This window comes from Nannobrachium achirus (genome assembly GCF_963921795.1).
Source record: "Nannobrachium achirus genome assembly, chromosome: 19".
NCBI lineage: Eukaryota > Metazoa > Chordata > Actinopteri > Myctophiformes > Myctophidae > Nannobrachium > Nannobrachium achirus.
This window is the reverse complement of record NC_137826.1, coordinates 50,145,925-50,171,999: the sequence shown is the minus strand read 5'-3', so window position 1 is coordinate 50,171,999 and position 26,075 is coordinate 50,145,925. Positions and strand designations below refer to the sequence as shown.

At 41.9% G+C, this 26,075-nt stretch overlaps 1 protein-coding gene across 1 annotated transcript; it reads right to left on the bottom strand.

The window, feature by feature from the left end:
• Window positions 1-3: 3 nt before the first annotated feature.
• LOC308304907 (interleukin-18 receptor 1-like) lies at window positions 4-25,221 on the bottom strand (the record flags this gene model as incomplete). Its single annotated transcript, XM_080749532.1, has 14 exons — window positions 4-260; window positions 724-837; window positions 2,044-2,196; window positions 3,090-3,236; window positions 4,304-4,446; window positions 5,534-5,660; window positions 7,463-7,605; window positions 8,006-8,129; window positions 8,996-9,105; window positions 15,981-16,090; window positions 16,212-16,318; window positions 18,618-18,679; window positions 24,031-24,167; window positions 25,189-25,221. 14 exons carry the CDS (start codon window positions 25,219-25,221, stop codon window positions 4-6), a joined length of 1,767 nt encoding a protein of 588 aa, XP_080605658.1.
• Between the last annotated feature and the right edge of the window lie 854 nt (window positions 25,222-26,075).

Genomic DNA, 26,075 nt, shown 5'->3' with positions numbered 1-26,075 from the left:
CGTTTACACAGCCTGATACCCTGGGACCTTTGAGAACAGGTGAAGGGGGACCTGCTGGCCCCGCTTTGAGCCCGGCGGGGTGGGCAGGTGGTAGCGCAGACACTTCCAGAAGGAGGAGGACAGGGCCTGGGAGCTGCTGCCCCTCCACACCACAGCAGGCCTGGAGGCGCCCAGCCGGCGGACATCCTCCGGTAGGGAGCTGTCTGTAAGAGGGTCTGTCGTCTGGACCAGTACTGTGCGGGTCTGGTGCTCCACCAGGGCTGCGAGGACGATAGGGTTATTATAGATGAGTAAATCCGTCAAAATAACACGATACATAAACATTTAGTTGGCTGGGATTGAAACATTTAAATGGGTTTTTAAAACTGTGCTATGAAACAAACTAAAACGTAATAAAATCCTTAATGTCCTTAGTTTTAGTCTTACATAAGCTTAGTATTTTAGGTGGATATGAAATCTGTCTTGTAAAAAAGAAAGAAAAGAAGAAGAAAAAAAATTAACTGCGTATATATATATATATATATATTTGTTAGCTACTCCATATTACAGTATATAAAACTATAACCAATACAAAAATACTAAAATAAAAATAAAATAACTAAAGATAGACAGAAAATCTAAACTAAAACTAACTAAACTAAACCTGCAAATCTGCTTTAAATAAAACAAATTAAAACTAAACAGAAATTGATAAAAAGAGTAAAAACGCATGTCTATACTAACCTTGATGGATGGTATTCAGTAGGTCAGAATCTGACCCAGGATCAGTGTGCCGCGTGGGGACCAGAACAACACAGCAGCTCTGTTCAATGCAGTTCAACGCCTCGTCTGCTGCGGCTGCAAAGCCATGCACCGTTGGAAAGGTGAGGTGAGTTTGTTAGGTTTATACCGTTTTAAATCCTCAAAAGACTTGAAGAGGATTGTGTTCGGCAGTTGAAGTGCAATGACATTTTGCTGGAGATTTGGGTTGTGTAATCAGTTACCGTCATGGTTTCGCTAGTTCAAGTGGAGAGAGATATGTATCTGCTGTGCAGTTGATTTAGACATTAAGATCCAAAAAATAGTCTCCTCTTTCACTTACATTGTACAATGAAACAGATATCAATTCAAAGGCACTCTTTTAGCACATAAAAGCAAACTGATCGTGTCAATATGTACAGTAACTTCACAAAACCTGGTATAGCATATATTTCTTTTTCTTTTCTTTTTTTTTTAAATCAACTTGATATATACATGTAATAATTGAATGAGTGAGTGAGTGAGTGAGTGAGTGAGTGAGCGAACTAACTAACTAACTAACTAACTAACTAACTAACTAACTAACAAATTAATTAATTAATTAATTAATTAAAACAACACAGTTTTTGTGATGTTATATTGGCATAGTAAGCTTTTTTGTGCAAAAAAAAAGTGACTTTGACAGCTGTTGCACCGTCAAGTCAATGAGGAGAAGGCGTTTGGAATAGCAATTTCTAATCTACAGAGCAAAGAGATCTTTCCATTTGGACTATAGTAACACCATGACACGGTAAACTACACAACCTAAACCTTTAGCAAAGTGTCATTGCCCTTTAAATCAGTGGTTCTCAACCTGTGGGTCGGGACCCCCCAAATTATGTTGGGGGGTCCCCAGAAGATTAACTTAATGTGCAATATTGTTTTCTCACTCAACAGTAAACAAACCAGCATGAAGTTTAAGTGTACAGAGGGTTTTTACTGTACACATTTATAAAGTGACAATTTAAGGACTTTTTAATACCAATACCATTACCATCACATTTCTTTAATAGAATTACAAATTAACATTGGCCAAATTGTCAAATATTAGAGGCAGAAATTGTGAAAATAGCCGATCTACATGCTCACAGATCGGCTATTTTCACAATAGAACCGTGTTATACAAAATGTGATACCTCAACTCTTAGTGCTCGTCAGGATAGAGGGGTCCCCAGTTAAAATATGATTATTTTTGGGGTCGCAGCCTGAAAAGATTGAGAACCACTGCTTTAAATGATGAATCTTAGTGAGGAGCAGCACACATACCTTCCCCAGGTAAGATGTCGCGGCCATGGAGGCAGAGGTTGTAGCCAAATTGTTCCGCCAAAACCTTCTCTAGCCATCTCCTGTCCTCCTCGTCCAATCCACTGTCTGTGTCACTCTTGTAGCACATTATATACGCATCATAGACCTTTCCATCTGGAAAACAAAAACAAAACAATTCACCCTTTGTCAGCCTTCTGATTGGTTCCTGACTGACCAACCAGCAGGCTTTTTCTGCCTTGTCCTGCCCTGGTTCTGCTTTTTTCATGTTGAATTTGCTAAATCATAATTTTTGGAGAAATAAAAACATTTAAAAACATGCCCAGTCACTATACTGCACCTGAGAGGCTCCTTTTCACTGAAATCAAGTTTAAAATGAGAATTGAATACAGACAATAACAATAAGAAGCAACTGTAGTGGATGGAGAGAAAGGACTTTTGTCACACCAAGACACAGCAACCAATGGGTGCAAAGAGGGGCAGGACAATGGGCGGGACTTGACAAAGGGTGAATTGTGGTTACACTCAAACATTCTTGTGACATGAAGCCACACCTCTATGTTGGCTAGGGTTGGGATCATATTTGGAACAGCCCCCCCCACACACACACACTGTTAGAGCTGGTATTACAATACCGGTAGTGGCGGAAAAAATTACCTCTGGGAACTCAGATTGCAATACCGGTGGTTCTCTTTTTTTATTTTTTATTTCAAGGACTAACATCTCTCTGAGCGTGTGCAAATGGAACCAAATGGACCCGTAAGGTTGAAGCTGTTAAATAGGTTCTCTCTCCTCACAGGATGAACTTGGTGTCCCACCTGAAAACGTTTGTTGCCTACTACTATGCCTACTACTACATGCTACTGAACAAACGCTCTAGCAATGATTGAAATCACAATCACAAGCTTTTACTTTGTAAAACCAATATCATTCACACCACCTTTCAATCTGGAGCAAAGAGCCGTTGCATAGAATTGTTCGTTAGCAATCTATTTTGTATTTTAATATAAATATAAAGTAACCACAATAAATGAAGACGTGGTTCCCACCTGAGGGGTTGCTGTAGCACCGGACAGTGTCCCGCACAAACAGAGAGATGTCAGTCCTCAGCTTCACACAAAGGACAGTCAATAACACCACACCAGTTACCAGCACCACGGCTAAGATGACCGCCGGGACCAGAGGGGAGATGCGAGCTGTGGGAGAAAGTGGAGAGACGTTTTTACCCTCCAGGGACCTCCAGCTTGATAGGCATTAGAAACCTGACACCCTGCACGTCTTTTTTCTTTTCTTTTTTTTGTAATTTTCAGGCCCGCTGTGAACTCTAACCAATTAGCCCTATTCACGACCCGCCCACTCAGCATCCCCCGGGTGCTGAAGTCACGTTTTGAAGGGGAAAATCCTACTATAAGCCTATAGAGTTAACACAGAAATCGCAAATTTAATGCAATTTCCGAATAGTAAAGTATAAAATACGGCTAGCATTCCTTGCAAATAAGAAAAAAAGTTCCGCACACCAAATTGCTGCTCCCAAGATATAGTTTACTTTACTCAATGACATTTCGGGCCTTGTAAATAAAACATTTGAGAACCACTAGTACTAGTGGACTCATAATGTGCCATATATTGTCTAATAGTAATTCAGTGTCATAGGCCTACATATTCTGAAGAAAACCTGTAGACTGGACTAGGAATGGGACGATACGCGATATTATTATCGTTTATCGTGATAAAAAACACTCACGATAATCGTATTGTGGAGATTTCATTTATTGTGATATTGTCCTCTGTCATGCACTGGGATCAATTCACCTGTTATTTGCCAAGCTGCATATCCGGTACCACTTAAAACCCTCTATGATTGGTAAAAGGTTACTTATATTATATGTACTTGATATCTTTTTTTCACTCTCTATCAAATGTCTTTGCCAAAAAAATAGCCGATCTACAAGCTCACAACGTGTCGCGTTGCGACGCGTTGTGAGCTTGTAGATCTGCTATTTTTTGGCAAACGTTCCGCCCAGGATAACGGATTTTGATTATCGCGATAATATCGTAAATCGCGATTTCTTTTGTCACTATAATCGTGATATGACATTTTCATCGACATTCAGTAATTGGGTCTTATGATCAAAATAAGAACATTATAATGGTGAGTAAAAAATAATATCTACAAATTGCCACGGACAAGACCAAGTCTTTGCCACTGACACATTTTGTCCGTGTACGGACGTATCGATGACCCCTGTCGAGGCTGACGTACCTCTTCTGGTCAGTGAGACGGTGACGTTTTTGACATTGGGGACGGCGGTTGAGTCCAGTATGCAGGTGTAAGGCTTTGACAGGTGCTCCTCTGACACTCTGGTGAAGACCAGAGACGCTGTCATGTCCAGGGACACGTTGTTTCTGGAGAGGAGAGGAGAGGAGAGAATTAAAGGAGCTATAGTCAACTTTTTCTTGAAAAACGGATGCTAAATTAAAAATGTTCGAAAATATTTTATAAAAAAAATATGCTTCAAATATGTGTTTCTGTTCAAAAATGTTTACACCCTATCAATCCATATAAAAGAATAGACTAGGATGTAAACAAAGTGTCAGCCTGACAATTGCCAAAATGATTATTTTATCATTAATTTACGCTTTGTGTGGACATTTTTGAACAGAAACACATATAAGAAGCATAATATATTTATACAATATTTTCAAAAAATTATTTTTATTTTAGCATCCGAAAAAGTCGACTATACTGTAGCTCCTTTAAGGCATAGCAGACGCTCTTAATCCAGAGTGAAACAGGTGAAATGCATAGAAATAGTAATAAAAGAAAAAACATAGGTAGACCAAGCACCTATTCAGTAAAAACATAATACATGCTATCTAAATTACATGTACATGTATGGTCATCAGGGCTGTATTAACCATTGGGCCGGTGGGGCCGTTGCCAGGGGCCCTTGGCTCTCAGGGGCCCTTGGGGGAACTGGCCTGCGTGGTCAATGACAATTTGCAAAAATTAAATGTATATTTTAAGCTAAAATCAAATGTGTGGGCCCCTCCTCTGTTGTCTACAGGTGCTTTCTTGGTCCACAGATGATCATCATGGCTTAAAGGTGATACACCATGCATTTAAAAAGTATTTATGTCATATTGTTTATGTCCCAAAAACGTTTTTCAAAAGGTTTGAGGCTAAATTACCTCCTGAATAGAGAGCCTCTCATTTTTGAATGGCTCTCAGAGCATTTTCCAGCTGCAGTACCACCTTTGGCCTGAACTGCGCCCCCCCCCCCCCCCCCCCCCCCAAAAAAAAAAAAAAAAAAAATTGAAAAAAAATTTTTTTTTTTTTTTTGGGGGGTGGGGGCCCCTAAAAAAAAATCGGCCAGGGGCCCTCGCGGGGGTTAATCCGTCCATGATGGTCATTGAGGGTAAGCAAGTGCTACGGCAAGTGCTCTGGGCTAAGATGCACACATGCATGTGTGCGTGTGTACGTGGAGCTTACCTTGTAGAGTTGTAGTACACTGCTAGGCTGCTGTTAGCCAACGATTCATTCGTTGATTCGTTTATCCAGTATACATCATCGAATTCTGAGTCCAGGAAAGCCTTGCAGTCAATCACGAACACTGAGCCTAGAGAAAGCAGTTTTCACGTGTTATACTGTTTATCGTTGTCTAGAGCAGGGGTTTTCAACTGATTGAAATTAAATGCACTTGAAATTAATTTTAAAATAGTTATTGTAACAATTTTGATTTCAGTGGTTGGGGGCATGCATACAAGTAGCTAAATATGTATTTTAAGCCCATTCCCACAATGCACTGAAATCTTTCATGGGCAGATGGGGGCAAGTAGTGTTACTGTAAATAGTAATAAAGAAATTGCCAGCTTATTGTGTGTCAAAAGACATATTTAGCCACTTGTACACATGCCCCCCACCCACTGAAATCAAAATCGCTAAAACGATAGAAAGCAGTAAATGAAAACATTTTAACACTCATCTTTTCTTTTCTCTAATTACAATCTAAAACATGAACCCTTGTTGTAAAAAAAACAAAGTTGTCCTTTAACTGATTCATTGCAACATATGAGGGCATATTTCCTAATAAAGATGACACAGGCAATCTGGTACACTTGAAATTCCAACTCCCTTTTCTGTGGAAGTTCTTGACACCCAACTTCCCAGTAACTGACAACATAGCTCCTTTCGGAACCTCTCCCTCCCTCATGGGAGCTACATAGCGGAGGGAGAGGTTCCGAAAGGAGCTAATGACAACATTGACGCGGCATCATACGCCACCAGGAGCCAGTTGCATCACCAGAAAGTAAGTTCTGCCCTAAGTTAGGGAGTAAAGTCCTTACTAGAGGCTTAGTAACTACTAGTTAGTTTGTAACTAAGTGAGTTACTAACAGGTGTTGCACCACGACTGAGGCATAATGTAACTAGTGATGCGTAAACTGTTCTTAAAATAATGTGTAGTCGCATAAAATGACGTCATAGCTCCCAAATCCAATGAAAACGAACTGTTAGTAAGGAAGTAAAGCTTGTATCGTCTTTTGTCAACAGAGACCTCTGCCTCTCAAGTATCAATCCTGAAATACTCTGTTAATAGCAGACGCATTGTGAGCTTGTAGAATGGCTATTTTCAAATGGCTGAAATGTATATAGGGCTTAATGTATGTTTTAAAGAGATGGGTCGTTTCATTGTTGAATTCAATTAAATAGCGAATGATGTCTGCCACCTTAGTAGTTATAGGTGTAGTTGCTCTACTCCCATAGAGATAGGTTACTTAGTAAGGACTTAGTGCTGCCCAAAGGCTGGTGTAAATATTTAGTACCATAGTTACTCAGAGATACGTTTGTGTGGTGCAACAGATGACATTTTAGTAATGCGTAATGCGTTATAACTTAGTGTGAGGTGGTGCAACCCCACCCATGTGATTTCTGTCAGTTTTATTTTCTGTATAATATTAACGTGTTGTGAGGTTAAGTTAAAGTGGTTATGTCGGTCTGTGGGTTTTATAAATACTGACTGAACCCAAGAACAAATAACTACTCCATTGGATTTTCTTCAGACACACAAGGTTCGATCAGTAAACAACACATATCTACAAAACACAGTCAAACGTCTCCAAATGGACCTGCTTACCTACATCTACCTCAAAGACCTGTCCTGCTTGAGGTTCGATTATTCCTGGAAGGTGCTCTGACATTTCTGTGCAACATAAAGAGAGGGGGAGGGGGGGGGGGGGGGGGGGGACACTTTGAAAACCTTTTTTTTTCCTGTCTTTTTTTGTCGTTTTTACTTTCTAGAACATGAATCAGTGGTGGATGAAGTAGCCTACTCTTTTACTCGTCTTTGCCACGGACACATTTGTCTGTGTACAGACATATCGATGACCCCTGGTATCAACTGTCGAGGCTGACGTACAGTACCTCTTCTGATGAGTGAGACGGTGACGTTGCTGACGTCGGGGACAGCGGTTGAGTCCAGTATGCAGGTGTAAGGCTTTGACAGGTGCTCCACTGACACTCTGGTGAAGACCAGAGACGCTGTCATGTTCAGGGACACGTCGTCTCTGGAGAGGAGAGGAGATGTATGGTCATTGAGGGTAGGCAAGTGCTACGGTAAGTGCTATGGGCTAAGGTGGAGTCTGTATAGGTGAGTCTTCAGACCACGGCTGAAGCTGAGGGAGTGAGTCTGCTGTTCTAATTGAAATGGGGAGTTTATTCCACATACTGGTGGCCAGGAGGGCGAAGAGTCTGGGACAAGTGGACTGTTGGAGGAGAGGAGACGAGGGAAAATGTAATTTGTGATTGTGTGTTCATGCACTCATGCACCCATCCATATGCACAGTGCACACATGCGTTTGTGTGTGTGTGTGTGTGTGTGTGTGTGTGTGTGTGTGTGTGTGTGTGTGTGTGTGTGTGTGTGTGTGTGTGTGTGTGTGCGTGTGTGCGCCCATGTGAGGAGCTTACCTTGTAGAGTTGTAGTACACCGTTAGGCTGTTGTTAGCCGACACAATCGATTCTCCGTTTATCCAGTATACATCATCGTATTCTGAGTCCAGGAAAGCTTTGCAGTCAATCACGAACACAGAGCCTAGAGACAGCAGTTTCCACGTGTTATACTGTATATCGTTGCTGGAGAAAGCAGTTTCCACGTTATATTATATATTGTTGCTGGAGAAAGCAATGTCCACATGTTATACTGTAGCGTCTAGACTAGAGAAAACAGCTTCCATGTGTTATAATGTATATCATTGTTGTCTAGAGAAAGCAGCTGTCTAGGGAAAGCAGTTTCCACATGTTGCTATCGGGAAGAAACCTTAAATCTAGTTCAAATGTTTATGTTCTGTATATTTATTAATGTGTTGTGAGGTTACGTTAAAGTAACTACTGCACATTGGATCCATCAGATTTCTTCTCTCCATTTCCTGAAAAGTAACAAGTAGTTTTGGACAGCCAAGGTTTCCATCCGTCAGTGATGATATTGTCATTGTCGGGTGGAAACCTCGTAACTCAAAGTTTCAAATGTGTATGTTCTTTCGCAAAGTAAAGCCCTGCTTCATCCAACCAGGCCGTCGCGCAAAAGTATGGAGAACAGCAGATCTACAAGCACACAACGCCTCGCACTGTGCTTGTAGATCGGCTGTTTTCACTAGTTTAAAATCATTTTTAAAATGAAAAAATGCTAAATGAACAGTTTTGGACATACAAGGTTTTCACCCGACAACGACGATATGCAAGTGTCTCCAAATGAAAACTGAGGCTTACCTACATCTACTTCAAAGACCTGTCCTGCTTGAGGTGAGATTATTCCTGGAAGGTGCTCGGACTTTTCTGAGCAACATAAGAGAGAGAGGAAAAGAATAGCCTTTTTGTTATCAAGGGTTTTTTACAATACTTTATACGAACATTAACAATTTCACAATTTGAAAACAGAAGGAAGATCAATGTAAACCTTACTGCTATTTTCGACAGAGACATCAATTGAGTGGGTCCAGTTATACAGCTGGCCGTGATAGAGGTAGGACATGGTACATGTGAACACTCCACGGTCCTTCTCGGTGACTGCACTGAGTAAGTGAACGTTTGATGGAGATTGCAGTGACACACCGTCCTACAAGAAACAAAATGGAACATCATATATGGGCATATACGGGAGAAACAGTGTCCACATTTCACCGATACCGCCGTCTATACTGCGCATGCGTCGCCACCATGGTAACATCTGCATGCTGAAACAGTTTACAGTTTAGGCATTTAGCAGACGCTTTTAGTCCAAAGCGACTTAAATTAAGCAGGTAATACACATCACTATAATAAGCAAGATAATATCAGTACATTAACAACAATATAACAATACAACAAATGCATAGGAATATCAATCTAGAAAAACAATAACATAGGTAGACCACGCACCTAATCAGTAAAAAAAACTTCTAAAAACTAAAAGATGCACAAATGTGGATATGACTGACATCACATACATCTGGGTTGGGTTCTCCAACATTACTTCTGAGACTCCTACATTCAATCCCTCATATGTTGTGCACACTCCCGGGCAAGGTCCCTGTATATATGTTTATATATACACACCAAAAAAGACGTACATATTGCAGGCTTTCATATGTTGTTCACTGAAGCTTCATACAACCAATACCTTGTTCCAAGCGGTGCTGCTTCTGTTAAGTTGAGGGATAAATAAATCCTGTGGGCATTTCAATGAGCAGTTTGTTTCTTCATAACATGTCTGAGGGTAATGGGTCTCCTTTAGACAACGGGCTTCTGAGCATAGTGTTAACTGCCAGCTGTAGATGGAGGCATTCCTGTTGGAACAAAGAAAAGGTATTCATGAACATATTCTATAACATTTTAACTCATTCCCCGCCTCCCCCGATAGTCCCGAGAAATTTTAAATGTCGTTCCCCGCCAGGCCCGATAGTCCCGAGAATTTGCTTTTATATAATGTAATGTTTAATTAGACTCTTAATTAGCCCGTGACAAAGTTTGGGGTTTCTCACTTAAAGGGAACCAAAGATATCACTCATCAAAGTAAGTGTGTTTGAAAACAAGAGTGTAATAATGTATAAATCTCAATAAAAATGAATAAAACTCTCAATAAACCACAGTGAATGCATTTAGAGTGGCAGCCTGCAGCCCGCAGAGTGAAATCAGCGACACACTGGGCACACGCATGTAGAGGGATGTGGGGCAGGGATGTGCAGAGAATATTTAGAGAGGCAGGGGCTGACATTTCTAAAGGGGCCTTTTGGTGGACAATTCTATTGAATGCAGCCCTCAGGGGCAGGGGCTCAAGCCCCCTTTGATGTCTATGTGTGTACATGCCTGGTGCAAGGGCTCGCAGAAGCGAAACGGAGCAGCTGGATCTGAGACCATGCACAAATCAAACAAAATCCAGTAAAATGTTCACTTGGAAAGCCATAACCTGCCACATGGGCCAACAGAACACACACCTTCATAACCCCCAAAGTCTCCACGACAAAATATTATGTCCCAGGCCCAGTCAGACAACAAGATCAGAGCAGGAGCGTCACAACTCACAAGGGAAAAGTGGGACTGAGTCTGAGTTACTAGGGCCCAAGGTGGAAGGGGCTTCATTATTTTATACTTTTGCTATTGAAAAATAGCAGATCTACAAGCTTGTAGCGCGACACTCGGTGCCATGCTGTGAGCTTGTATATATCTATTTTTGAAATCACCCAAGAAAATTCATGGGGGGCCCGCAGTGAATCCTTGTACCCAGGGCCCATCATTTGGTCCGACACCCAGTTGGAACAGATCCTCAGCCCACTACAAACACACATATAGGCCTATAAAGCCTGGTGAGGCGAGGTTACAAACAACACAATCACCTACTGGACAAGATGCAGCGCCGTTGGCCGGTCCAGTCGAGCACCAACCGATCTTCAAGCCCTGCTACGGGAGTGGAGAGGAGAAAATATCCCCCCTCCCCCGGCGGACTCCTCAAGTCAGGCAACCATTGAAGAAAAGCAACGCGTCGCGTCCATATAACTTCCATCGGTATGTAACAAAACTGCTGAAAATAGCAGATATGCAAGCACACAACGCCTTGCATCCAAGCGTGACCATGGAGGCTGATGAGGAGTATTATTCCAGTTCTCACAAGAAGGTTGCGTCCAAACTACCAGCGGTGTAACAAAAGAAAAGTAGTGAAAATAGCAGATCTACAACACGTCGCGACCGAGTGGAATCCAACAGGAAGAAACTCAAACACGGCGATCGTCATTGTCAGTAAGTTTACTGTTGTGGTTTACATCCTAACCTAAACTATACTGTTGTTGTTCTGCAGCAGCAGCAGCAGCGTGCGTCCTCCCTATGGCGTGCACGCGCAATCGCGCATGTGCTCGTGTTTGAGGCGCGCCGCGCAACAACTGCTTGGAGTGCTTGCAGCTTGAAGGAGGGCGTGGGTGTCTGTGTGATCGCTGCAGTCTGTTCCGTTCTAAAGCCCGCCTACTGTATCCGGTTATGTAACATTCACATGCACGCAAGAAACGTCTCCGCATCCGGTACAGACCCAGGCCGGATCACCAACAAGCAGAGTAACTTTATTGCTATCAGTTCTCTAGTTGTCGGGTGGAAACCTTGTATGTCCAAAACCGTTCGTTTTGTATTTATCATCTATAAAATGTACTAAACTAGTGAAAACAGCAGATCTACAAGCACACAACGCCGGCGTTGTGTGCTTGTAGATCGGCTGTTTTCACTAGTTTAGTACATTTTATAGATGATAAATACAAAACGAACGGTTTTGGACATACAAGGTTTCCACCCAACAACGACATATAGAGAACTGATAGCAATGAAGTTACTCTGCTATTTTGTGCGACAGTCTTGTATGATGAAGCAGGGCTTTGCTTTGGCATGAGAAAACATAGGCTACGTTTACATCGCCAAAGCAAGTGCCACAAATAAATAAAAAAGTTGAATATGGGGAACATATTTACAGTTATACACATAGGCCTTATATAAAGTTGTGTGTGTGTGTGTGTGTGTGTGTGTGTGTGTGTGTGTGTGTGTGTGTGTGTGTGTGTGTGTGTGTGTGTGTGTGTGTGCGTGCGTGCGTGCGTGCGTGCGTGCGTGCGTGCGTGCGTGCGTGCGTGCGTGCGTGCGTGTGTGATCTGTGCAAAATAAAACACTTGAATGCTGAATAAAAGGTAAAAAGCTTATTTCTATTTGTGTGAAGTCAGTAAGACGCCCTAAGGGCAAGAGGTGACCTATTACAGCCCTATTACACTATTCCAGTTATTGCCCTATTACACAATTACACTTATTACACTAGTACACTTATCTGATAAGTGCCTGACGCCATAAATACAAATATCAACAGAGTTATTCGCTCGAAAAGCCATCAATCACAAAAAGGTGAATAACTCCTGTTATTTCAAATATAGCTGGATTTTGGTCAAAAATGGCTATTTTGAGATGGCTACAACTATAGAAAAAAAAGCTTTTTATTCAATTTCTTTATTTTTTGATGAGACTAGAGCTTGTCTTCTTTCATGTCAGGTACGGTATAACATTTTCGAAAAAACACAGAATTTAGGAAAAATGTCAATATAAAAAAAATATATCAATTTTTTCATTAAACAAAATGGCAGGGGAGCCATACAGTCAATGTTAAAATGGCGGCCAATGTGTTAAAAGGTTTAAAAGGTAGGGTAAGTGATTTAATTTAATTCAAATAATAACAAAATGGGTCTATGTTCTGACACTGATACTAGACTGTAGAGTATTTGGTCCATATTTGGACTTCAGCCTTATCCCCCACGAGGAGAAAAAGCAGTTTCAGTTTTGATGGAGGGGACAGGTTTTCCTCCAATCAGGATAGAGTGGGGCCTTCCTCCAATCATGGTCGAATGGGGGCGGGCCTTATGAGCACCAAGGCCCGCTCCCACTTGATCATGATTGGAGGAAGGCTCCTACAACTGAAACTTAAATTAAATTACTTACCCTACCTTTAAAGTGTTAAATTAACACTGAGGATTTTACTTGAGACATTGGTAAACGGTAAACGCCAAAATTCCCCTAAATGAAGGTAGAGTTTAAAAGCATGTTGGTTTGAGAATGTAAACCCAGGCAATCTAATCTAAACCTCTGCCATCAACAAATAGCAGCTATATGACAGTTGAAGTTTTACTTATAACAATGTTTTGTACAAACAGACTTGTGTGGTTATGCTTTTCATGCAACATTTGAACATTGTTGTACACATTGAACAACAGACTGGTAAAATGGTTTAGAAAACTGGTACGTTGGTGTGTGTGTGTGTGTGTGTGTGTGTGTGTGTGTGTGTGCGTGTGCGTGTGCGTGTGTGTGTGTGTGTGTGTGTGTGTCTGTGTTAGGGCATTCACGAATAGTGATTTTTTGAATTCGAATTATTCGACCTCAAAGTATTCGACGGGAATTATATATATATTTTTTCATCCAATAAAAACGAGCCATTCTCGGCCTCTCAATCATTGATGCGCTGTTTCAAGTCTTGAACACAACATGCGAGTGAGGGTTAACCACTGGAGGCGGGACAGACCTGAAGGTTAGTGAAATACGATTGGCTATTGACCGTGGCATTTACAAATGAGCCGCGACCTGATTGGACTAAGCGACCAGCAAGTATGGGTGTGCTCAGTGCTTCCCCTGGAACAGTACATTTGACAGCTGTATAGTTTGCCTGCATCACAGCGCAACAGTTTCTAATCAGTTTCTCTTTCATGCTCTAAAATAAAAAGACTTTAACCCAGCGGTTCACATTACCAAACAGTTTAGCCCGTGACCCAAAATAGAAATTAGACAATCGCCCAGGACCCAAACTAGTGAAAACAGCAGATCTACAAGCTCACAACGCCGCGGCTCGCACCGTGAGCTGGTGGAAATAATAATAAAAAATGACTGTTCAAACAAATCTATAATCAGCAACAGGCAGTTAGGGTCGATCCATACCGTTATAATTTCGGTTCGGGAGGACGCCCCGACCCGAAATTATTTAGGTTCGGGGGAAGTTCATTCATACTTTCTTAACGGCTAGTGCCCAAGTCGCTTGTAAATATTGGAGGTCCGTGGCATGACGATGTTTGTGGCCGATGAATGAGCATTGCAGGGCGGATACTAGCTCTGGTCCATTGGGAGGTGACGCGATGGACCAGAGCTAGGCGGATACATAATTCTGACTACACTGAATGACTGGAGGTCCAGTGAGTAGCAGCTCCAGCAGGCAGCAGCACCAGCGGGCCGGGGTCTCTTCTCTCTCACTCACACTCACAAACGCTCGGCTCGAGCTCTGTCAAAAACATTTAATCTACAAGCTCACATTATAGACGTGCCGCCTCCCTTGCTGCATGTCATCACGCAGTCACAACTCGTTGTGGAAAAGGAAAACATATCAACACGGAACACTAGCAATTAGCAAAGTTGTGTTTAAGCTCCTCTTTTCTCTTTAAAGCGGTCGGCGACGCGTTAGCAGCGATTAACCTCGCCTACCAGGCTTTCTCCCGCAGCGATACACGCAGCAAAGGCGCGCGTGTGTGTGTGTGTGTGTGTGTGTGTGTGTGTGTGTGTGTGTGTGTGTGTGTGTGTGTGTGTCGCGCGCGCCTCCCAGTCCACCAGCTGAATATGTATCCGCTCTCTGATGCCCAATACACGGCCACACAAGCATTTGGAAGTCGGCGTGTCTCCCACTCAAACGACGTCTGTTTCCTTGGATTCACAGCCGAGAATATGAACGTGAAGCCGGGATGAATGAATGAGAAGACACCGCTGAGTACCGAAATTAAGTCGGGAGGTCACAACATCAGCAAGCATCATGACATCAGTATATAGACTGCACCAATTCACCCACCAGGGGCATTGACAAATCATCTTTTATGACTTCCTATCTAGCCAAGCTGTATGAACCATGAATAAACAATAATAATGATAATAATTAAAAAAAAAAAAAAAAAAGAGTAAAAAAAATATTTTAAAAAAATAAGCGATTTTCGAATTCAGTTTACCAAGTCGAATAGTGACGTTAGTATTCGAATATTCGAATATTCGAATATTCGGTGAATGCCCTAGTCTGTGTTTGTGTGTGACTGCGTGTGTCCGTGTTTGTGTGACAATGTTCTGCCGCCTATAGGGATTTTGTAACTGGTTGTCTTTACGTGTGTACTGTATGTCCTTTGTACAAGGTGTTTTTGTATGTCCGTTTAAGTGGACATGAATAAATAAATATTTCAAACTGTGGGGTGCGAGAGAGAGAGAGAGAGAGAGAGAGAGAGAGAGAGAGAGAGAGAGAGAGAGAGAGAGAGAGAGAGAGAGAGAGAGAGAGAGAGAGAGAGAGAGAAGGGACGTGCTGGCCATTGGGAAAAGCTCCAGAACGGCCGGTTCATTCCCGGCCGGTCCATTAGGAAAAAAAATAAAATAAAATGTCGGCCTTTGTTCCATTTTGGGGGCTGGGCGGCCAACACAGTAAATTGTCACTATCGGGCAGAAACCTCGTATCTCCAAGTTTCAAATTTGTAGATTTCTTCGCAAAGTAGCCCTGCTTCATCATACAAGGCCGTCGCACAAAAGTAGTGAAAACAGCAGATCTACAAGCACACAACGCCTCGCGGTGCGAGGCGTTGTGTGCTTGTAGATCGGCTGTTTTCACTAGTTTAAATCATTTGATACAAAACAAATGGTTTTGGACATACAAGGTTTCCACCCGACAACAACGAAATGTAACTCATGTAATTGGCCCACTGGCTTGTCACTTGTCATGATCTGAAATGGCAAATCTTTGAGTAGCAGCAGCGTTATAGAGAGAGATCTCTCTATAACGCGCAATGAGGGCCTCTCCAACTCTTTTTTCCCGGGCTGAATCAGGGGCCCAGCACGTCCCTGAGAGAGAGAGAGAGAGAGAGAGAGTGTGTGTGTATAGCAGTCATACCCCAGAGAACATGAGTAATTCCCCTGACGAGAAGCATTCAGAATAACCAGGTACTTCCTGTGGGTCAACACGGACATGTTGTTGTTTCCAGCAGGGCTCAGGTCATTGGCCTGGGAAAGAAAACACAACACTAAAAGTCACGTCTTTACCAAAAGGAATCAAAACTAAAGTGAAATTGAAAATAAAGAAGTCAAAATGAAAGAGAAAAAAAAATGCTTAAACTATAATAACCTTGGTGGGATAGGTCCAGTTGAGGCTGGCAGCGGGGCCTGCGTGCAGAGGGCACTTGAGCACCGCCATCTCCCCCTCTTTCACGTACCATGGCATGGCTTCTGCAGCTGAACACAGACAGAGCATCCATTCAGCATCACAAGCACTTTACTCATTTATTATATTGTCGCTGTCGAGAGGAAAAAACATTCCTTTTTTTATGATTTTTTAAAATGATTAAAAATAATGAAAATAGACGATTTGCAAGCTCACACCGCCTCGCTCTCCAAGGCGGTGTGAGTTTGTAGATCGTCTATTTTGACTACTTTTGTGAAACACTCTTGTATGATGTAGCAGGGCATTCATTTTATGAGCAACGATATATAAAATGAATTGAACAATGTAAAAAAGGTAATTGGAAAAAGACAGCCCCCTCATCCAATAGAATATTACTCAACTACAAGTAAAACAAGCTCAGTCAAACCTTTACCTGACTGAAATCACTAGAATACTTATATTCTGAATATAGGGCCTTATGAATAATTCATGATATGATACTTACTATATCTACTCACTCTGTTTCTCAGAGGAGGGCTGTGAAAGTGACATCATCCGATGGGGAATCTGAGCTAACAGAAACAGCAGGTTTCTATTCCTAGAAAGTTAGCTTTCCAGAATGACGATGCCTACAACGATGATGTCACTGGTAGGCGAGTTTCCACAACCCTCCTCTGAGATACAGAACGAGCAGAACAAAATTGTACCACAATGGTTGAAAATGGGAAAAGTCGTCCTTCAACTCTGAGCTGAATGATGATTTTTCTTCTTTTTTTCCCCATTAGCTACATTTTTATTTGGGTCCAAACTTTTCCCTCTTCATTTTTTGTGGCATCCCAATTATGAACAGATCCTGGTTTTGCATGTAAATTCACACCAAATGTAGTAGTTTAGTTTGCGGACAGAGTACATACAGAGCCATCTAAAGAAATGAATATTGTGTAAAAGTTGTGTGTTTTTTCTTCTGTAACATAATTGTACTTTTTAAACTTTCATATATTCTAGATTCATTGTGCATGCAGTGAAGTATTCAAAACCTTTTTCTGTTTTAATTTAGATTGTTATGGCATACAGCTCATGAAAATCAAACATCCATATCTCAAAATATTAGAATATTACTCGCAGCCAAGGATTTATAATACAGAAATGTCAACATTCAGAAAGGTTATGTTAATTTATGCACTCAGTACTTGGTCTGGAATACTTTTGAACAAATGTCATCATCAATGGAATGTGGCATGAAGGTGGTCAGCCTGTGGTACTGCTGAGGTGTTATGGAAGCCCAGGTTTGCTTTGATAGAGGCCTTAAGCTCATCTGTGTGGCTGAGTCTGGTGTCTCTCTACTTCCTCTTGACACAACACAACACAGATTATCTGTGGGGTTCAGGTCAGGCCAGTTTGCTGGTCAGTTAAGCCCAGTAATACCATGGTCAGTACACCAGTTACGAACAGTTTTGGCTCTGTGGGAAGGTGCCAAGTGCTTCTGGCTAAAGAAATCAGCATCTACATAAAGCTTGTCAACCTATGGAAGCACAAAGTGCTCTAAAATCCCCAGGTGGATAGCTGTGTTGACTCTGAACTTGATAAAACATGGACAATCACCAGCAATACAATGAGGAATTTAGAGAGATTCAAACAATAATAACAATGATACAAATCCCGTGGTCTAAATGTCTAATGCATACTAAATTACTTTGTGGAAGTAAAACTCATGGTTTGAGTTTCCGTTCACCAGTTCCGCTTAGTTAAATACAGCAGCATGTGCTTCTCAAATAGCTTGTGTATGTTAAAGTACATAATAAATAGGCCAAGGCTATGTGGCCTCAACATAATAGAGCTAAATGCTAAATAACCTATGATATCACTTTCATAAGCAGTGGTGGAAAGTAATTAAGAACATGTACTCAAGTACTGTACATAAGTATAATATTGAGGTATTAGGTAGTTAAGTAATACCTTTACTTAAACTCAAATGTTGTACATTTTACTTCACTACAATTATTTTAAAACTTTAGTTACTTTGAAGTTTTGATTATTAAAAAACAAACATTAACCACTCCCACCCTATTATATAGGCATAATGAGTATACTTTTACTAATGTTACTTTAAATACATTTTGAATGTCAAACACCAAAATGTGAGTACTTGTTCCATCACTTGATAAGGCTGTAGTGTCTATATATTGGAATGTAATATCAATGATTCATAAGTTCATGGTGCCCCTTTAGAATTTTAACTCTTACATTTCAATTCTCAAAATTCCATATCCATATTAAATTCCAATATATAAACCCTAGAAGGCAACACATGCTAGTTTCTTTCAACACTTAAAATGTGTGCCATTGCTCAACTTAAAAACTCTCTCTTACCTTGAATGACTGACACAAGCAGCGTGATCAGGCCTTTGATCTTCATGGTGGCTTCCATCAAACTGAACCCACAGGTACACAGACACAATCTCACAGGAGAACCAAAAGTCTGCAGCCAGTTTCAATATGACTCTGCCATAAATGTGCAAACGAAAGTGAAAACTAGGAAAGTTAGTTGCATAAAGGGAAAGCAGCATGTACTTGTCTGCAGCCTGTAAGTTGCGTGCAGGAAAAGGGGTTGGATTGTGTTTTTTGGCAGGAAAAGGGGTTGGAATGTGGTTTTGGGCAGTGTTTGCATGTCTGCCAACACTAAAAGCCAGATTACATCAAACTTCCTCGAGTCTCTCCTTAGCCCCACCTCCGAAACCAGGAGGTGAGGCAAGGACGGAGGAATAGATACGTAGATAGATAGATACCTTTATTATCCCAAGGGGGGAAATCAGTTGCCCAGAGGCAGCACAGCAGTATAAGGTTATTTACAAAGTTACAGAGAAGTAAGAAAAAGATAAAAGAAAAAAACAAGAACAGAGTACAGTAAAGTGCAAGGTACATCAAGTGAGGGAACAAATTATATATATATATATATATATATATATATATATATATATATATATATATATAATTAAGCACAACTATCAAAATAGTACAGTGTCCAAATCAAAAGTGACCAGAGTAGTTGCTAGTTAGTGCAACAAGTATCTCACTGTCATGTCAAACACAAGCAAAAATACCCAAAAACTACTAACACAACCTAAAAGTGCAGTGTCAAAAAAGTCAGTGCGAAAAAATAGACATAACCTCATAAACCAGACTCCTCCTGAAGAAGATGGGAGGAGTCAGTTTACTAGGCTAGAATAGACAGAGAGGGTTTCCCGTTTAAGACAGTGGTTCTCAAAGTGGGGTCCGGGGACCAGCAAGGTTCCTTGAGGGGATTCCAAATGGACCCTTACTGGTCTGTAATTCTAAGTGATGCACGTCTTTCATATGAACACGTTTGAGAACCACTGTTTTAAGGATCACTGGTTCACACTGGAGCCTGGAGGGTTTACATGTGGAGGAGTGAGACTCTAAAGGACAACTTTGTTTTTTTTATAACAAATGTTCATATTTTAGATAGTCATTAGAGAAGAAAAGATGTGTTAAAATGTTTCATTTACTTCTATTGTTTTAGTGATTTTAACAATTTTGATTTGCATGCATGCCCCCAGGTTGGGGGCATGCATGCAAGTGGCTAAATATGTCTTTTTAGACACAATAAGCCCATTCCCAAGATGCCCCACAATCTTTCATGGGCAGATGTGACTTATGGGGGCTGGTGTAAATAGTAACAAAGAAATTGCTGGCTTATTGCGTCTAAAAATACATATTTAGCCACTTGTACGCATGCCCCCACCCATTGAAATCAAAGTACTAAAATCGCTAAAACAATGGATGAACACAATAAGTAAATGAAAACATTTTAACACTCATCTTCTCTCTAATTAAAATATAAAATATAAACCCTTGTTGTAAAAAACAAAGTTGTCCTTTAAGGTCACTGGAGCGATTAAGGAAAACAAACATACGTCACACATTCCGATGAAAACAACTTGTGCAAAGGAGTGTTTCAATATTTGTATTTTTTAGTTTTGTTTTTCAGTTTCTTTCTTTGACAGCACATACCACCACATTCATCCCACATAAACCCTTTCCCTCTGCTGCACAAATCTACAAAAACCACATACGGTAAAAAACTGTAAAGAAAAAGAAGAAAAAAAAAAACCTCAAAAGTAGAGAACTTGTGGAAAGGAGACGTGAAGGAAACACTTTGATGTATCCTCTCCTCAAGCCTCCTTTGTCCTTGCTCTCAGGCGAAAGAGACAAAAGTGTGACTTCAGTCATTTAGCTACAGAGTTGATCTGTCCGTTCAAAGCAGTATGTGCAGGGGTGGGCAACTTTGATGATGGAGAGGGCCACTACATTTTCACACTCACTCCAGAGGGCCACAATGCATATACATAGCAAAAATAGCCAATCTACAAGCTCAAGACGTGTCGCAGTGCGGCACGTTTTGAGCTTGTAGATTTGCTATTTTTGAATTGGAATCCTGAAAGGTTTTTTTTTCTTCTTTTTTGAAAAAAAAAATCAATGCATTTATATGTTCTTATGTTAACGTTATGAACTTAAATACCAATACATTGGACATGAAAAATACAATAACATTGTAATACTAGTTATTTAGCTACTAATAATTTAGACTGAAGTAATTAAAGTGGATAATTTTTTCCACGTTTGGAATTGTGACAGCTGAAATCAATAATATATCAGCACTCCATTATCAACCTGCGGGCCGCATTAAGTGAAGTTGGGGGCCACATCTGGCCCCCGGGCCGCCAGTTGCCCATGTATGCTTTAGTGTGTGACCTCACATAGCACTGACCAACACAACATCATAAAGCGCTTTGAGCGGCTGGTCTTTAAACACACCAAGCACAGTCTCAGCGCCCCTTAAACTGGACCCCATGCTATTTACGTGTCACACAAAATAGCTCCACAAAGGATGTGAGCTGGCCTGCCTTCCATCTGGCCCTGACCCATGTGGCACCAGGAACAAAACAAAACACACTAGATTGACTAGTTATGCCTGCTATTGCGTCAGTTCCCAGCAGCTGGACTTTCTCTCCCCCTGTAACTGCCTTGAATTTCCTCAACAGCAGAGAGGTTTGAACTTTAGAGATTGAGAGGAAAAACATATAACGCACATCTTCCTTTTGGTGCTGAGCCAAACTGGGGGAAAAAAAACAGTAACCATGGAGAACAAAGCGGGGGCTCGCAACTTACTTTTAGATGCTCCAAAAAAAGTTGTGTTTGCGACAAAACAGCAGATAGTAAACATGACTTTTTCAAAGTATAATATGGTGAGCAATTGACGGATTGAGAGGAAACCCATGTATGAATTTGGCTTCCGATACCCCCAGTGCTGAGCAGTAACCACAGTTACTTTTAATATGTTACTGTAATATTACTTTACCTTCTTCCAATAATTTAACTCTATGACCGTCGTGGTCATACCAATAAATATATATTTTGTCTATTTTAAGTGTGGACAAATAATTTCTGATGTTATTTTTCAGTTTCTCTACAAAGCCAATAGGAAACTATTTTTGTCTTGTTTTATACAAGAAGTTTTTTGCTATTTAGTTTATTCCAAAAGAAGAAACTTCATTTCATCACTAATCATTTCACAATAATATTTGTGTTCAATGAAGTTTGGCCTTACAGATGGAAATATGTCTGTTTTCTGTGTGTTTCCTTCACTTTTAGACTACTCATGTAGTGTGTTACAAAATAATGTCTTAACGTCCAAAATAGGACCTTGTTTTTAGTTTGCGGCCCTTAGTTTTGCTGAGTGGCCCCTGAGCCATCTGAAGTTGAGTAGCCCTGCTCTAAAGAGTTAAAGATCTACAGTACAAGGGTCCATGTGGTTACCCATTCTCCATCATTTAGCTGGGGACCGCCTGGAACCCCCTCAAGGACTACTGGTGGTCCCTGGACCACTGGATGAAAACCACTAAAGAGACAGTATCTCCAGTCAGTGTGGCTGTGTCTAACAGTGCCATGGTTGTTTGGTTATGATGGTGTACCCTACCATTAGCTCTCTGTACACTTGTCTCCTAGCTGCCTTCCCCGCCCACTCCTTTCCTTCACACTGGGCCATGACGTCTTGCAGTGCTGCAGATAAAAAGTGGTCTATGAAAACAAGCATATCGTCGTTGTCGGGTGGAAACCTTGTATGTCCAAGTTTCAAATGTGCATGTTCTTTCGCAAAGTAAAGCCCTGCTTCATCGTACAAAGCAGTCACACAAAAGTAGTGAAAACAGCAGATCTACAAGCACACTGCTTGTAGATCGGCTGTTTTCACTAGTTTAAATAATTTTTAAAATGAAAAATGCAAAAGAAACGGTTTTGGACATACAAGGTTTTCACCCGACAACAACAATATAGAAATCTGTTTAACCACTGGAATACTGTACATCAGCTATGTGAAGAATAGTCCATCTACAGTATAAGCTCACTACGCACCACAAATATTTTTGAAACGTTTAAACACAAATCTTGTCCACGGACACATACCAACTGGGTGGTCCTTGGCATGTCCTTACAAGCTTTTGAGAACCACTGGTCTAAACAATATACTATCAAAAATAACTTTGCAACTATAGTTTGTCTTTACCAGGTAAACAAGTTAGTAATGGTACTTTGTAACTTTCCACAACTGCTCTAAACCCACAATTAAAGCCTTCGCTTTCCTTCCACTTTGAAGTGAATAACGTTGATGTAAGGCAGAACACTAATGTCTCCACATTTCAATTCATTGTGATGCCATGCACTGTGAGCTCGTATAGAACAGCTATTTTGACTTTTAAATGTGACTGGGGAGATACAAGGTTTCTGCTGCCTGGCGGCAAAGATATGTTGTGTGCAGCATGTTGTGTGGATGAATAAACAGACTTGAAGTTAATTATACACATAGACCCAGCAGGGAGTCACCCTGCTCCCCCAGAGTCCCAGACTATGTAATTGTGTGTTTTAGTACTCATCCCATCCTTGTCTACTCCCTTAGATATTAAAAGTTGGATCCAACTTGAGGCAAATTGCCATGAGCGCTAAGCAAGAAATTTCACCAAGAGAGGTGTGTGTGTGTGTGTGTGTGTGTGTGTGTGTGTGTGTGTGTGTGTGTGTGTGTGTGTGTGTGTGTGTGTGTGTGCGTGCGCGTGTGTGCAAGAGTGAGTCAGTGAAACTGGGACTTCCTCTTTCATTGGTGTGTCTATGCCTATGCCTAACCCCAACTGCACAGAAAATACACCTAAAACCTAACCTCAAAACCCTGTCCACCTGGGTTAAACACCGGGGAAAAGAGACACTCGGCCGCTTGCAGCTCTGAGGAAGGCAGAAATCACACTTGGTGTGAAGCGGTGCTTATGGGTTTTCATTAAGGGTCCCGCAAAGCTTGGCAAATGTGACACTGGGTGTACAACAAACTTTGGACAAAGCCAAATGGAGCTTAGCTCCTTCCAGGCGCACCGCTCAAAAACAACAAACTACTCAACATCAACAGACGGATCATCCAACCAGGCACGTGCACACATAGGCATCAAAGGGGGCTTGAGCCCCTGCCCTTTTATCCGTATGTAAAATGTGCCCACTTCAGACCTTGAATGCAGTTGCCCTCTTTCCATGTCATACCTGTGTAGACATTCATGGCTTAAGCCACATCTCCAGAATTTACTTGATTATGCTTAGTGTGATATCAAGCAATAGCTGACCTCCGAGTTTGGAGGTCTGCTATTTTCGATATATTTTCACCCAAAGGCTCTTTTAGAAATGTCAGCCCCTGCCTCTCTAACATTCTCTGCATGTCCCTGCATCCAACGGTCTGGTGGCAACCTTGTACATCCAGGAACCACCTGCATTGACCAGCTGGGTTTCTGGGAGACGGTGTATCTTCAGGTTCAGCATGTACTTGGCAAGTTTGATGCCCTCGAGCGGGCTGAACTTGGAAGCCAGATGCTGGGTGGAGGAACGTAAACTCTCCAACACATCAAGAGGAAGATGGTCACGAAACCTCGTCCGACTGCTGCTTCACAAAGGGAGCGGGCAGGAATGCACACAGATAGAGCCCTGCATCGGGAGCGTGCTCCCGCGGGACCTGCAGGACCCGTCACCATATATTGCGGCGCGGGCGGTAGTTTAATCCCTGCGGGAGGGGACGGGCGGTCAAAATAAACTCGGCGGCGCCGCAAAATCCCGCACTCTCCCGCAATAAGCTTTTATCTATACTTTAGCAAGATGTGAATATGTAGAGAATCAACGTAACTTCCCCTGCTGAGCGCCTGAGGAGAACGCATGGACCTACAGCACGTGGAATTTCTCTTTCTCTCTCTCTAACTCCCCCTCCCTCCCTCTCTCGTCTGTTAACGGCTAACCGGTGGGCAGATATTTGCGGCGGCATTGTCACTCACTATTTAGCCTAAATAACAACTATTTATTATAATATAGTGCCATCGCCTATGTCCAATCGCAATATAAACACTTTACCTCTGTTAACAACCTCACAAATGCTCCTCTCTCGCGCACGTAGGCCTACACTAGTCCTGTTGGTTTTGGATCTCAATGGATTATACAAACGTCAACGTGCCTTCTTTAGCAAGTCAAGATGTGAATAGAGAACGCAATTCTCCCTGCTGAGTGAGGACAACGCACCCACATTGATACAGTACGTGGACTGGAGTCTCTCTTTCTCTCTCTCTCTCTCACTCCGTGCCGTGGCTCCCTCGCTTGCCCTCTCCCTCTCTCTCTCTCTTTCTCTCATTTGTTCTCACCAACTGTCAGTCCGTCACAAATATGCTCCTCGCATGGCGCACACCAGAGCCCTAGAATGGAGAGTTAGGCCAACTACGTTCACTTCATGGGGCGAGTCCAATGGCGGCTCGTGGGGAGCTTCTAAAGTGACAAATCGCGAGAATTGGTTAGAAAGCAATAGCAACTGACAGTCTCACGATAACAGAGTACATGCCTTTCATTGCCTTACTTTCAGCTGCCACACGGTGGTGCTATTGTGCATGTTAACAACGTTATGGCGACGCATTGATTAGCCAGTGACAGGGCAACAGCCCGACTTCAAGGATCTTAAACCACGTTATTTTACATCGTTTTTTGGCAATAGTGTAAAGTAAATATTAAAGAGACTTTGGTTATCCCTGTAAAATACTTTAAAATGGTTGTAATGTTGTATATTTACCTAAAAATGCCGATGTTCGCGACGCTTCTATTGAAACCAATGTAAAGTGACCGCTTGGCTTGTCACTTTACAGCTGAAACATGGGTCACGTGACGCAGTTCATTTTCAGACGCCTCGGTGACACCACTCTCTGATTATACTGCTCTGGCGCACACGGCACACTTTTTTGTTTGGTAATGGTTTTGGATCTCATTTCAATGTGCCTTCTTGGGAGGGAGGCTGTTGGACGTTCTGCGGTAATGTGTGCCGCGGGAGTCCGCGGGTCAAAATTCACATAATTTGTTTGTCGCGGGTGGGAGCAGCGGAGAGGAAATTACAGCGGGCGGTCAAAAATGAAATCATTGGCGGCGCGGGCAGTTGTCGGCAGAAATCAGGCGGGAGCGGGCGGGAGCGGGTTCAATAAATCAGTCCCACGCAGACCTCTACACACAGATATAAAAAGCTAGATACCTCCCCCGCCGCTGCAGTTCATTGGCGCGCCTGGTCAAGGAGTCCTGGCAGAAATGGCGGAGTGTGGAAGACAGACTGTCACTCAAAAAAACTGCTGGCCAATCACAGCGCGTCTTTTCCGGGACTTTTCCCATTCAATTCAAAGGAGCTTTATTGGCACGTTTATATGGCCAAAGCAAGTGTCAATACCAGACATGGAGTTGGATCCAGGATTTGGTCACATTCCC